This window comes from Tamandua tetradactyla, chromosome 9 (genome assembly GCF_023851605.1).
Source record: "Tamandua tetradactyla isolate mTamTet1 chromosome 9, mTamTet1.pri, whole genome shotgun sequence".
NCBI lineage: Eukaryota > Metazoa > Chordata > Mammalia > Pilosa > Myrmecophagidae > Tamandua > Tamandua tetradactyla.
This window is the reverse complement of record NC_135335.1, coordinates 88923715-88937392: the sequence shown is the minus strand read 5'-3', so window position 1 is coordinate 88937392 and position 13678 is coordinate 88923715. Positions and strand designations below refer to the sequence as shown.

Genomic DNA, 13678 nt, shown 5'->3' with positions numbered 1-13678 from the left:
TATTTATTTTAAAAGTATATAAATGTACCAAGAAAGGGTTACTGGATATACATAAAATACTAACTGTGGCTATTTACCTTTGGGTGATAAAATTAACAATGATTATATCTTCTTCTTTTGCATAACATTTTATAAATTGTCTTCAAAAAATGTCTTACATTTGTATGATTAAAAATAATTAATAAAAACAATTACCAAGAGAAATGCGTACACTGAAAATTTGGTAAGATGCTGACATTTTTCTAAACCAAAAGCTAAGAAGGAGCCTATTGATGGTTCTGAACATGTCTGCACACGGATACCTTAAATGCTTTGGACTTACCCAATTCCTGGGAGTATCCTGTTTTCTTCTCTAATAAACGAGCAATCTTTCTTGTGGATAGCCCATAAATTCTGAAGCAGTATCTGACCCCTGGTCTAAAAGCATCTAGAGAAGAAAAGTAAACTGATTTTCAATGTCCCAGAATGACATTCTCTTTATTTCTGAGAAAAAGAATGAAAAATGAATTTGTGTTCCCCTAATGATTTGGTTCTCAGGATTTTTGCACTTCATCTCCACCATCTTTCTCACTTCAGTTAAGCCTCACGGTCCTTCACACTTTGCAAAAGACTTGACACTGCCATCTCTGACCAAGCCTGCAGAGACTGTCCTCTCTGAGCAAGAGCTCCCAGACGCCCTAACCCAGGGGCACGGCTGGGTGCACAACTAGGCCAGACACATGAAACCATTTAAAATCCTCCTTTGACTCCAACTGTGCCTCCAGTTACTTCCCTTCTCTCTTCCCATTCAAAACTAGGCCTCTTGAAACCTTTGCTTCCACTTCCCCACATCCCCCCTTATGCTTCTGCTTCTGCATTTTACTTCAAGCACCCATCATTCCGCGGAGCTCCTGCCAAGCTCTGGCCTCCTCGCTCCCCGAGGGCAGATAATTTCCACATTTTTATCGTGGCCCAGTAGACGGCACCACCAACTCTTCCTGCTCAAGCCCCAAACCTGGGCTCCTTTACCTTTGCTAAATTAGCAATGTTCACATTACAAATCCAGTGTGGGAGGTTAGATCTAGTTCTACATGTCTTATTGAAAATGAAGGGGTTGACAGTCAGCTCCTCTCAATTCTGTGTCCTATACATCTCCCACGTCCATCTACTTCTGTGTTTTCGTAAAAGATCTCTGGACCACTGTTACGTATGTATATACATTATTCCTCTGGCCTTCATTTGAGGGCACTGATTTAGAGGAACAAAGCCATGGAAAAACCAATGCTGGCCTCAGGTCCAGATGCTCTCTATAAAAGCAGATTTAAATAATGACTCTTAGAGACCAAGAGCACAACACGATAAAATGTCAACTTCTATCACCAATGCTGGATTTGGATTTTCAAAATTGTCAGCAAAGTCAAAGCATATGTAAGATGGTCCAAAAATCCTAGTTGAACCTGCTGCAAACTGGATATAGCAAGACTGTAATATGGAGAGTTCTTCCTACCTGAGCTAATGACTGTACTTGTAGTATTGGGGCCGAGTTTTTTCCACTGGAGACCGCAGAGCTTGTCCTGGGGATGGTCACACCACTCCACCACATAGCCGAGGACTTCACCAGATTGAGGTTTCCAAGACAGAGAAAATCCATCCTCTGTACCTTTAATTCTTTCAACTTCAACCTCTTCTGGACATAAACAAATAAAGCAATGCTTAAGATCTAATTAACTGTAACTTTTTAAAGGGTGCCTAAAGAAGAGTGCCTTGAATGTAACGCGGCATCTAACAAGGAAGCTTCCTACCACTTTAGTGCCTACAGGGGCATGGTGGGAGATATTTGCGTGGAAACCTCCAGTCTTCTCACATCCTAACATAAACTCACTTCTGGCTTTCGGATGTCCCTTGTCCTGACCTTCAGAAACCCAACCTCAAATAGATATTGCCAAACTGTGGCCTGTGGGCCAAACCCAGTCTCTGATATTTATTCTTTTTTTTCTTTTGGATTTCTAATTTATTGTTAAATTACTTAACAAAGCTTCTTCCATACAGTAACAAAATGCATATTACATGAGAATGAAAATCAAGTTCAAATACAATAAAATTGGTTCTAGGAAAAAAGTTAGAATGTTCACTTGGAAAAAAATAGATTTTTAAAAATCTGTATTGGCATTTTTCATGAGAAAACATTCTCCTGTTATGGTAAAGTGTGATTGAAATTGATTTTTCTCCCTAAGAGTTAACTAGATGGCCCGTAAACCAAAAAGAGATGGAACACAATCATTGTAAATTTCTCAGTAGTTGAACTCATTTGTTCTTTGGTTACATTTATCAAAAAATTCAGTGTAACACCAGACATAGCCATTTATCCTCAACAGCTTAATATTTCAAATTAGGTAACTCAGTCAATCAGTTCCCAAAAATCATATCTGGCTAATGATTAAACATGAGGTAGAAGAAACCAAAAAGGCTAGTCCAGTTCTTTGGTGCCATTTTCATCAGGTTGAAATGAACAGTGAAATAGAAAGTTAACGGAGAGAAAGCAAGTCCAACTCCTCTCAATTTCCTAAAGGCTAAAAGTCATGAACCAATCTGCAACAAAAGGGCTCAATAAATACATTTTTTCTATTCAGATCAAACGTATTCAGCATCCAATAGGAAAAACTAAAGTAAATACTATCTGGTTCCAGGTGCAAAACATGCCCTCACAAGGTTTCTTCTCATCATTTGTCTCCATTCTCAGGGTTTTACTCCCGCGCCTGATTTGAGTACTGGGCAGAGTGGGAAAAGGCGTTCTCTGCAAAAGTGACTTTTGCTACAAAAGGGAGAGCAATAGTGGGGTTCCTTCACCATCACTGATAATAATTATAAGAAGAACATGGAAATCATCAGGTTGGATGAACTAAAGCTTCTGGTTATCTGGGCTTCAATCTGAGTAACAGATTCATTAAACATCTTTACTAAGGCAAGGCCATCAGCACACACAAGACAAAAATCTCAGAAATAGAACTTTTGTTATTTTCTGTCCTTTTTGTTGGTACAGTTTCTCACATTAGTTAGTGAAATGGAAAGTTCTGAGTGATTACTAAAAAGACCCACAGGGAAAGACTGACTGTATAAGAAGACAGTCACTGGGGGAGAATAACTTTCTTTTAAGAGGCAACATTTTGTTGGGACCAGGAACAAAACTTTTCTTCTGACCTCGTGGTTCTGACTGTATAAACAATCATTTACTATTGGCCCCTGTGCCTAGCAACCAGTCTATAAGGGGACTAGCAAAAAAAAAAAAAAAAAAAAAAGTGGGGGAGAGGTCTAAGGATCCACCGTAGGAGCCACAGACAGTTTGTTGAGCCCATTAGTTCCCATGGCCTAGACTCTACATCACCACCATGTCACGCCCACCCACCCCCAAACTATCTCCGTTTGTGAGGAACGTGGTCGACAACACCTGGTCTGAAGATTTACGTAGTGAATTTGGTCATTATAGTCCTATAGTTGATGTGTACATTAATTAATGATACTTCAGGTTTGATAAATGCCAACTGTATAGCAACCCAAAGTCCTATAAATTCTAGCTGAGGTACAAACACCAATCAAGGCCACTGAGCCACCATTGCACCGCCCTGAGCTAATATCTTTTTATTCCCTGTGGGGAGCTGGAATCCTAAACTCTAAATCCTGCAGTAAATTCCAGTGGTGAAGGGCAGGTCATGGTGGCTCAGCAGGCAGAGTCCTTGCCTGCCATGCTGGAGACCTGGGTTCAATTCCTGGTACCTACCCATGCACACACATACACACACACACACATACATACATACATACAAGATAAAAGAAGCATACATGTTAGGAGTCTTCAAACTATTTGTGGTAGTTCAGTTAGACAAGACAGATAATGAACTCACAGAAATTGAGAAAATGGTTGAACTTGAAAAGAATTCTGTGGCTGGTTTAAAATTTTGTCACTGCAAGATGGTAAAAAAGGATAGGTGCAGATGGAAACAGGTTCTGTCACATGCACCTTCAACTGTGAAACCATTCTCTGGCTGTTTGGGAAAGCTTAATAGGTTTGGAATGAACAGATTTTCACAGAACACAGAATTCTTAGTACATCAGGCAGTCGTTCTCAAGTTTTTGCTCATAAATCATGAAGCATTTAAAATGGAATTATTTGGATGGTGGCCCCTTGTTTGAATTTGCTAAAGCTGACGAAATGCCATATACCAGAAATGGGTTGGCTTTTACAATAGGGATTTATTAACTTCCAAGTTTACAGTTCTGAAGCTGTAAAAATGTCCAAATCAAGGCACTAAAAGCTCATGCTTTCTCCCGGAAGACTGGCTACCAGCAATCCTTAATCCTCAGCTTCTGTGCCACACGTGGTGTCTGCTGGTCCTTCTCTCCCGGGCTTCATTGCCTTCAGAATCTGGCTTTTCTCCCTCAGCTTTTCTGGAACTTCTTTCTGTATCCAGTAAGAGGATTAAGAACCACCCTGAATGAGGTGGGTCACAGCTCAACTTAAGATCCTACTCACCGAAAAATCCTATCCATGATGGCCCTACGCCCACTGGAATGGATTAGCTTTAAGAACATCTTTTCTGGTGTACATACAGCTTCAAACCATCACATCCCTCAATGTCTTTTGATATGTGGCTTGTTGAATACCTGCCTGAAAACTGAGCAGTCTTCTTACTCATATCAACATTAATCCTGACTTGATGAGGAATCATTTGGGGTCACTGGCAGACATTGGCTATTAGTTTCTTTTGACACGGTAGAAGTGATATCTCATTTTCTTGTAGAATAGCATATATTAATCCAATGGAAGAAATAAGCAAAAAAAGTGTAAATGGTGGTCTCCTTAAAAAAAAAAACCATCATATTTGATGTTTTTCCAGCAATACAGTTAACTCAAGTGTGCTTACAATAAAAAGAAAGAAGAGAAAGAGCTTTTGTCTACCAACAAACTCAGATGATCAAGAACTGACTCGTAATTTTTTGTCATTTCTTGTCTTGAGTAGAAAATAAAATGACAAGAGCTATTTTTATTCAAAGCATGATCTGGTGGCCAAAAGAAAAACAGCCTTAGGATACAGAGAAACCTGGTTTTCTGGAGAGTCTGGCTGTAAGGCATGACTTATCATCAGCCTCCAATACCATCTCTGAAGCACAGAATCTCTGTGTCTGATTGGTTTACTTACCTCCTAGGCAGACAAAAGAACTGAAAACTTTTTTTTAAAAACCAAAAAAAAAAAAAAAAAGGAGAAATTTAAATTAGAAAAGATAGCGTACAGAAACTATGGCTTCTACTCAACTTGACCCTGTCACAGAGCCCAACACTAAAATCTGGAATCAACCTTGCTGGTCGGGATAATTATCAGGACAATCAACTCCTCTTTCCCTCTTTTCTTTATTCCAGATCAGGGTGTGAAAGCAGTGGTTGCTGAGAGTCCCTGGAGCTGTCCCACCCATGGAAAACACCATGCAGGATGAGGACTCACTGAATCCTCAGGTTGATCTGGTGTATCAGGCTCTTCGCAGCAAGAAAACAACTGGCCCAAGTGTTCATTTTGCTCTAAATTGACTTTAACATTCCTCTCTGGGAAGCTCCTGCTTCCTTTTGCTGCCATAGTATCCTTGCTGTCTCCTCTTATCAGATGATCTGAGTTTCAAAGGTGGTCTTGTTCTTACAAAAATAGCTGAGTTCCTCTATTGGTTACTCCAGACTCACTTTCATATGACTCCTTATCCTTTCATACTGATCCCACGACATTCTCCCTCTCCTGGGGCTTCCACAAAGTTTACTTTGCTTTTGTGGAATTCATGAGTACGATCCTGTAATACGTCTCTGTGTCGCTGTAATGTATGCATCAGTGCTGCAGTCAGGGAGGGGACACATGCACTGTTGATATATTCTGTCATTTTATCATTTACTTCTGTCAACCCTGCCAAAAGCTTCTCAATCTCAACTGCCATTGTTTCAAACATTCTGTCTTGGCTTGACCAATTAAAAGGAGTGTTGTGTTAGAACTAGACCTGTCCGTCTCCCATGTGGGGCACTGCTGTGACTGCAACGTGTACATAATGTACTCAAGACACTGGTCTCAGGCCAAGTTCACACTCCAGCTGTTGAGGCTGTTTCCTGAGATCTTCTCAGTTATCCCCTCTGGCACTTATTTTTATATGACCTGCTCTAAGTCAGGGACACAGTCTCAGTGGCCATGGTCCAGCCCTCACCTATCCCCACTTTCTCTTCTATTGTGCTGTTTCCAGTTCCATAACCTGGGGGAGATGTTAGGGCTAATGAAAAGGTCCAACCAGACCTTAAGCCTGGGGAACTAACAGCCCTAGATGACAATCAAGGCAGGAGTTCTCAGTGGCCGGCCCCCTTCCCCAGATGGTGGACAAATATCACACTGGAACAGCATACATTTCTCTTCTCCGATACAAAGAAGATGTGGGGAGCCTTGCTATCCACTGACCTGACCCGAGCAGGAAGCCTCCCTGGGAGACTGGCCACAGGGGATCTCTTACCCTGTTCTTTTGAACCCTCTGTGTTGTGCAAGTATTAAAGCTGTCATGTGCTGAAAGTTCCTGTTGCCTGAACCTCTGTTCCCACAACTTAATCCACATGACCCTTAATCTGAGAATGGATTTAAAATTGTTTAAGGATTATAAAACAAAGAAAAATCTAAAATATATTACAGAGACTGTATGACCTGCAAAGTTTAAAATATTTAGTATCTGCTACCCTACTGAAAAAGTTGCAGACTCCTGACCTGACTACATGTTTAGTACTCGATCTGCTTTCAAAAAATATGTTTCATATTGAATGGACAAATGACATAGCTTAATTCCTCCAAAATAATGCTGGTGGATCCTGAACTAACTACTGCTTCTGAGATGTTAGGGGTAGGAACTGAAGCGAGGACAAAAGCAGAAAAAAATTCAGATATGTACTAAATCGGCTTATGCAAGGATGTGCAAACAGACTAAGGCTGCCATCTCAATATATTTGATATGCAAGGCAGTTTCCTAAAATCTGACAATTGGAAAAAAGGTGATAACGTTGTCAGTGGATTACCGATTTTATTGATTTCAAATAGGGCCACATCTAGGCTTTAAGGGATGAGAATTATTAGTGCAGAGATCTACATTCTAATTTGATCAAGCCTGGGTCTGATTTGATTTGATCTGCTCTACTGATTAGAAGTAGGCCTGCCAGACAGCTGCTCAGTATATCAATCAATGAGGAGCCAATATTGCCTGGGCCATATTCATTCTAAAAAGTCATTCATTGTTTATCTGCAATTCCAGTATAACTGGGCATCCTGGATTTCATCTGGCAATCCTAATTACAGCTGAAAAAAATACCTGAGGAATGCAAGTGTGAAAGCAACATGCTACTGACTTTTGTTGGACACCAAATCATTATCTGGCAGGGCAATCAGAGGAAGGTGTGACCCCAGGTGGAGGGTGAAGGGTTCCAGGAATGCCTATGCATTTCCAACCTCCATGGCTTCACTGCCATTCTCTATCAAAGAAACAAATCTCCCTCACATTGAAGCTGAAACTATTCATTTCAATTATTTACACTGACTAAAATTTACTCCAAAATAAACAATAGGGGGAACAAATGTTAAAATGAATCCAGTAGACTGAAATGCTAGTGATCAGGGAAAGGGAGGGATAAGGCGTATGGTATGTGTGGATTTTTTTCTGTTTTCTTTTTATTTCTTTTTCTGATGATGCAATTGTTCTAAGAAATGACCATGACGATGAATATACAACTGTGTGATGATATTGTGAGTTATTGATTATATATCAAGAATGGAATGATCACATGGTAAGAATGTTTGTGTTTATATGTTGTTATGTTTAATTAATTAATTAAAAACAAAAAATTTACTCCAAACTTAGAGCCACATCAGTTAGCAAGCTAGTTCTTTAAAACTACAAATAGAGTGTGAAAGGTGGGGGTAGAAGGAGGGAGTAGGGGAATTTTTTTTCAGTCGTTCACACCTTAGTGTGAATTGGCCTAACCTAATTTAGCACATTAGTGAATTTATCCTCACCAGTGATTGAAGAATGTGGACCACTTAATGAAGGCTGAATAGGGCCTCACAGGGGAAGGTTTGGGAGTCTGGAGGCTGGGAATGGGGACAGGAGGTAGGGTGGGAGGTCCCAGTTAAAGAAGACTCCAAGGCCATACTAGCCCTCAGCAGTGCTGCTGTGGACCAGGCCTCCTGTGAGGAGTCTTTTATCTCTCAAGCACCCCCAAGGAGACAAAGGGTTCATTTTCCCTGTTATGACCCCAATAGCAACAGAATACAACTATTCACTTCCTTCTCTAATACAGTTCCTCACAAAGCAAAAGTAAGTTAAGTAACTCCACAGTTCTCCTCCTCTGGTACAATATTAATTTCTTTTTCTTATTTGACCCACTAGATGGTTCTTAAAACAAAACACCTTAAATCCAGTCCACTTCACCCAAATTTAGGCTTTGTCTGAATGGCAAGTACCATACAATCTGCCATAACCCATATGCCATGTCTGAAAATTTCAATAGCATTAAATACAGGGTGACACTATTGCAAGAGTCAGGGAATGACCTTGTTCTGCCAAATATCAATTGCATTTATGTCCAAATGTGCACCATTTCACAGTGTGCTACATGTTGGGTGTTACTGCAACCAACTTCGTTTTATATCTGTCCCAAAAAGGAAATTAACACCATTATTGATGTTAAATTTAAAAATCATTGCCACCATGTTTGCTTTTTCACAGGCCAAGAGATTAGCCATTTATCATGTCTTATTCTACAACTTTGACTAAGCTCCTCTTGAAAAATGAGGCCAGTTTTTGTGATCACTGGAAATTTTTTAATGGGGTCTTTATGGAAGAGGAAGACTGACAAGGTTTTTAACAACACAATATATGAACTCATACTTTAAAAGTCATCGAGTACTTAAATACCAACCCCAGTTCTCAGTGAGGACTGTTTGCTGGTGTTGCCTTTACTTGGATAAACTTGGGATAAGTTTCCAAGTCTGCTGAAGAGTCCTAGGGGCAGGAATGTCCTGAGCTATGGCTGAAATTTCATTCTTCCCGCCTGAGGAAGAGCAGCCCTGCCAAAACCTGCTGACATGCCTGACCCCAAAGAAAATGACTAACAGTGTTTGGCGGCTAGACTTTGTCTTCCCAAGTTACCATTGTCCCAAAGAATCATCTCTACCTAATGACATCATCGACATATTTTTAGAGAATGGAAACAAAACAAAGCAAAGCCAAGCTCACCGTGTCCAGGGTCTCCAGAGATGCCAAGGACGGAAGCAGGAGATGTGCCCACACTGTTATTGGCTGTGACATGAATCTGGTAGGAATGCTGGGCGAGGGTTACTTTTGTGCCATTGGCCGGTGCAGGAATGGAGAGGAGAGCTACACGGGAGGGTTCCTGTAGATTTTCGATAGCTATGTTATAGAACAGAATCTTCCCATTGGCGTGAAATTGGGATAATGGCTGAAAAATATTGAAAATACCAGTTATCATTTCAAAACGGGCTTTAATCTGAAGGGAGTTTGCATAATTAATTTTTCATGTCTTTTGTCCCTCAACTGCCTTCCTCAGACACATATACACTCACACACATGTGCCAGCAAATCCAAACAGTTTAGCAAAGAAAACAATCAGACATTCTATAAATAAGCAATTGAATAGAGAAGAGGGTTATTTGGGATGAGACCTTCAGAGGACAATGTCTTCAGAGAAGGATGACCACATCAAGCATTAAAATGAGGGAAAACTCTTTAGCTTGAAGAAAAGAAGATTTGGGGAGAAGAGGGGAGAAGACCTTTCAGTAGAAACAGTATCTGCCTTAGATGGCAGTCCTGTCCTGGCCAACCCAACCCACTTCTTCTTCAGCTATAGCCCTCCCCATACCCAGTGCCCACGTTTCCCTTTCTAGACAATGTTCCAGGTTTCAGAGACCCCAGAATTCCCTGCCCAAATAGTCCCAAGCCTGCTTCCAGGATCTGTTCTTCAGCTTCTCCATCCAGGACAGGCCCTTCTACTGGTGTGTCCACCCTAGGCTCTGGGAACTAGCTGGGAGTGGATGTCTGCTTGGGATGTGGACAGAACTTACGCACAGGGGTCCTGGTGGAATGGACTAAGCAGGAGGTGGGGAGAAAAGCAGGGTGGACTCCAACTGGGGGCTGAGTCTCCCACCATTGCCACTGAGGAACCTGAGAATTCTAGATACAAACCTAGCCCTCCACGTTTTCCAGAAGGTGTATTAGTCAAGGTGAAAGGATAAAGTACACTTACATTGCAGATTTTTAGTTCGAGTCATAATTTTTAAATATTAAAATTACGAATATTTAAATATATATAAGATTTAAAGATGGAATGTGGCCCTCCATTTATACTTTTGCCCTGGACCCTGTAAAAGTGAGGAGTAGGGTTGTAGGAGTCTGAGTGATGCAGTGGGAGAGCCCAAGTGGGGGCGGAGGTAAGAGCCGAAACAGGACAAGGAGACATTCATGCAGAGGGGCCACCCACTGTGCGGCATCACCAGGGAAAGAAGTGATCATGGATTTCTTACATAGTTTCCCGATAGAACAACATAAGAAGGGAGTACAACCCATTATCATGTAAGCATTTGGAGAGATTTTCAGAGGCTCTAGCACCCCACTGTCATTGACATCAACGTTCAGCCGCCATGTGGTTTGGGGGAAATGAAGTTCCTCCAGACAAGAAGAGAATTCCCAGATAAAACACATCCTCATGAATGAACACCAGGGCTCATGAGAGATAACTGAAATCCCCGGGGACCAGATGAAGACGTAAGTGGAAAACAGAGCATAGAGTTAATGCCCTGAGGTGGCCACTAACCCAGGCTTGTGGGATTTGTTTTCACTTTGACTAATCCGGAAACTGGGTTTCAACATGTACATGGTGATAAAGTAAAAGACCTTGCGACTGTATCAAAGGAAAAAGTTGAAACTGAGATTCCACACCCTCCCCCACATAAAGCACAGTAAATGGGTAGGAAGGAAAAATATCTCTCTATCAGCATATGAAGATGACATGGAAGCTTTTGTCTCTTGTGGTCTAGACTCTGAGTAGAAAAAAAAACATCTTCATTGGAACATCAATTATGGATCAATGCCACATGAGAATCCATGAAACCTCAAGCCAAAAAACTAACATAAATAGATACTAGAATGATTACATCACTGTAACACCTGGCAGAAGAAAACCACATGGGAAAAATTCACACTCATCACTATTGCCACAGTTAAAGCCTTGTTCGAGATGTACTCAGAATATAAAGTTACAAAGCATATTACTTAATAATTCATCATGACCAGTGGCTAGCATAGGTAGGAAATATGCAATAAAGTTCTGGGGGTGGGTAAGAATTAGAACCCCAAAACTTTAGATAATTGAATGATCAAATTAAAACTATAAAATTATTAAAGACATAGGAGAAGGAATTAAAAAATAACAACATAAAACAGCATGGAAAAAGTCTAGAAATGAAAAATGTAATCACTGAAACTAAAAACCCATTAGTCAACCTAAGCAGCAGACGAGACACAGCTGAAGAAGGAAATAGACTACAGCACTGAAGAAATCATCCACAGTGCAACAGAGATAAGAGATGGAAAGCAGGACTCACACTTCCCATTTTAAAACTTATTACGAAGCTACACTAATCAAAACAGCAGGTACTTGAAGCTGGAGGTCTCACGCTGCCGGACTTTAAGGCATATTATGAAGCCACAGTGGTCAAAACAGCATGGTATTGGCATAAAGTTAGATATATCGACCAATGGAATCGAATAGAGTGCTCAGATATAGACCCTCTCATCTATGGACATTTGATCTTTGATAAGGCAGTCAAGCCAACTCACCTGGGACAGAACAGTCTCTTCAATAAATGGTGCCTAGAGAACTGGATATCCATATGCAAAAGAATGAAAGAAGACCCATGTCTCACACCCTATACAAAAGTTAACTCAAAATGGATCAAAGATCTAAACATTAGGTCTAAGACCATAAAACAGTTAGAGGAAAATGTAGGGAGATATCTTATAAAACTTACAATTGGAGGCAGTTTTATGGACCTTAAACCTAAAGCCAGAGCACTGAAGAAAGAAAGAAAGAAATGGGAGCTCCTCAAAATTAAACACTTCTGTGCATCAAAGAACTTCATCAAGAAAGTAGAAAGATAGCCTACACAATGGGAGACAATATTTGGAAACGACATAGCAGATAAAGGTCTAGTATCCAGAATTTATAAAGAGATTGTTCAACTCAACAACAAAAAGACAGCCAACCCAATTACAAAATGGGAAAAAGACTTGAACAGACACCTATCAGAAGAGGAAATACAAATGGCCAAAAGGCACATGAAGAGATGCTCAGTGTCCCTGGCCATTAGAGAAATGCAAATCAAAACCACAATGAGATATCATCTCACACCCACCAGAATGGCCATTATCAACAAAACAGAAAATGACAAGTGCTGGAGAGGATGCGGAGAAAGAGGCACACTTATCCACTGTTGGTGGGTATGTCAAATGGTGCAACCACTGTGGAAGGCAGTTTGGCAGTTCCTCAAAAAACTGAATATAGAATTGCCATATGACCCAGCAATACCATTGCTAGGTATCTACTCAAAGGACTTAAGGGCAAAGACACAAACGGACATTTGCACACCAATGATTATAGCAGCATTATTTACAATTGCAAAGAGATGGAAACAACCAAAATGTCCATCAACAGACGAGTGGCTAAACAAACTGTGGTATATACATACGATGGAATATTATGCTGCTTTAAGACAGAATAAACTTATGAAGCATGTAATAACATGGACGGACCTAGAAAACATTATGCTGAGTGAGACTAGCCAAAAACTAAAGGACAAATACTGTATGGTTCTACTGATGTGAACCGACATTAGAGAATAAACTTGGAATATGTCATTGGTAACAGAGATCATCAGGAGTTAGAAACAGGGTAAGACAATGGGTAATTGGAGCTGAAGGGTTACAGACTGTGCAACAGGACTGGATACAAAAACTCAAAAATGGACAGCACAATACTATCTAATTGTAATGTAATTATGTTAAAACACTGAATGAAGCTGTATCTGAGCTATAGTTTTGTTTTGTTTTGTTTTGCTTGTGTTTTTTGTTTTTTTATCTTTTTCCTTTTTTTCTTTCTTATTTTTTTAATTTTTATTATTATTTTTATTTTTTTCTCTATATTATCATTCTATATCTTTTTCTGTTGTTTTGCTAGTTCTTCTAAATCGATGCAAATGTACTAAGAAATGATGATCATACATCTATGTGATGATATTAAGAATTACTGATTGCATATGTAGAATGGAATGATTTCTAAATGTCGTGTTAGTTAATTTTTTTTTTAATTAATAAAAAAAAAAAAAACAGCAGGTACTGGCATGAGGACAGCCATATAGACAGTAGAATCAAATTGAGAGTTCTGAAATGAACCCTCCATCCATGTCAACTGACTTTTGACAGGAGGGCCAAATCTATTCAATGGGTAAAGAAAAATCCCACCAACAAATGGTGGTGGGAAAACTGGATATCCATATGTAAAAGAATGAAGACGGATCACTACCTCACATCATATACAGAAGTTAACTCAAAATGAATCAAAGACCTAAAT

The 13678-nt window shown here is 40.0% G+C and overlaps 1 protein-coding gene and 1 pseudogene across 3 annotated transcripts in view; both read right to left on the bottom strand.

Annotated features, from left to right (window-relative positions):
• The window catches only part of OSMR (oncostatin M receptor), a 66659-nt gene that overhangs the window by 10615 nt on the left and 42366 nt on the right, over nt 1–13678 (bottom strand). For 2 of the 3 annotated variants that reach the window (XM_077117033.1, XM_077117034.1), the window contains exons 11-13: nt 9271–9493; nt 1487–1666; nt 323–427 (exon numbers count right to left, since the gene is read on the bottom strand). In XM_077117033.1, coding sequence (XP_076973148.1) covers nt 323–427; nt 1487–1666; nt 9271–9493 — 508 coding nt within the window. The remainder of the gene's footprint in view (nt 1–322; nt 428–1486; nt 1667–9270; nt 9494–13678) is intronic. The other variant, XM_077117035.1, reaches the window with a different exon arrangement.
• On the bottom strand, nt 3260–9218 carry LOC143646365 (Golgi SNAP receptor complex member 1-like; annotated as a pseudogene).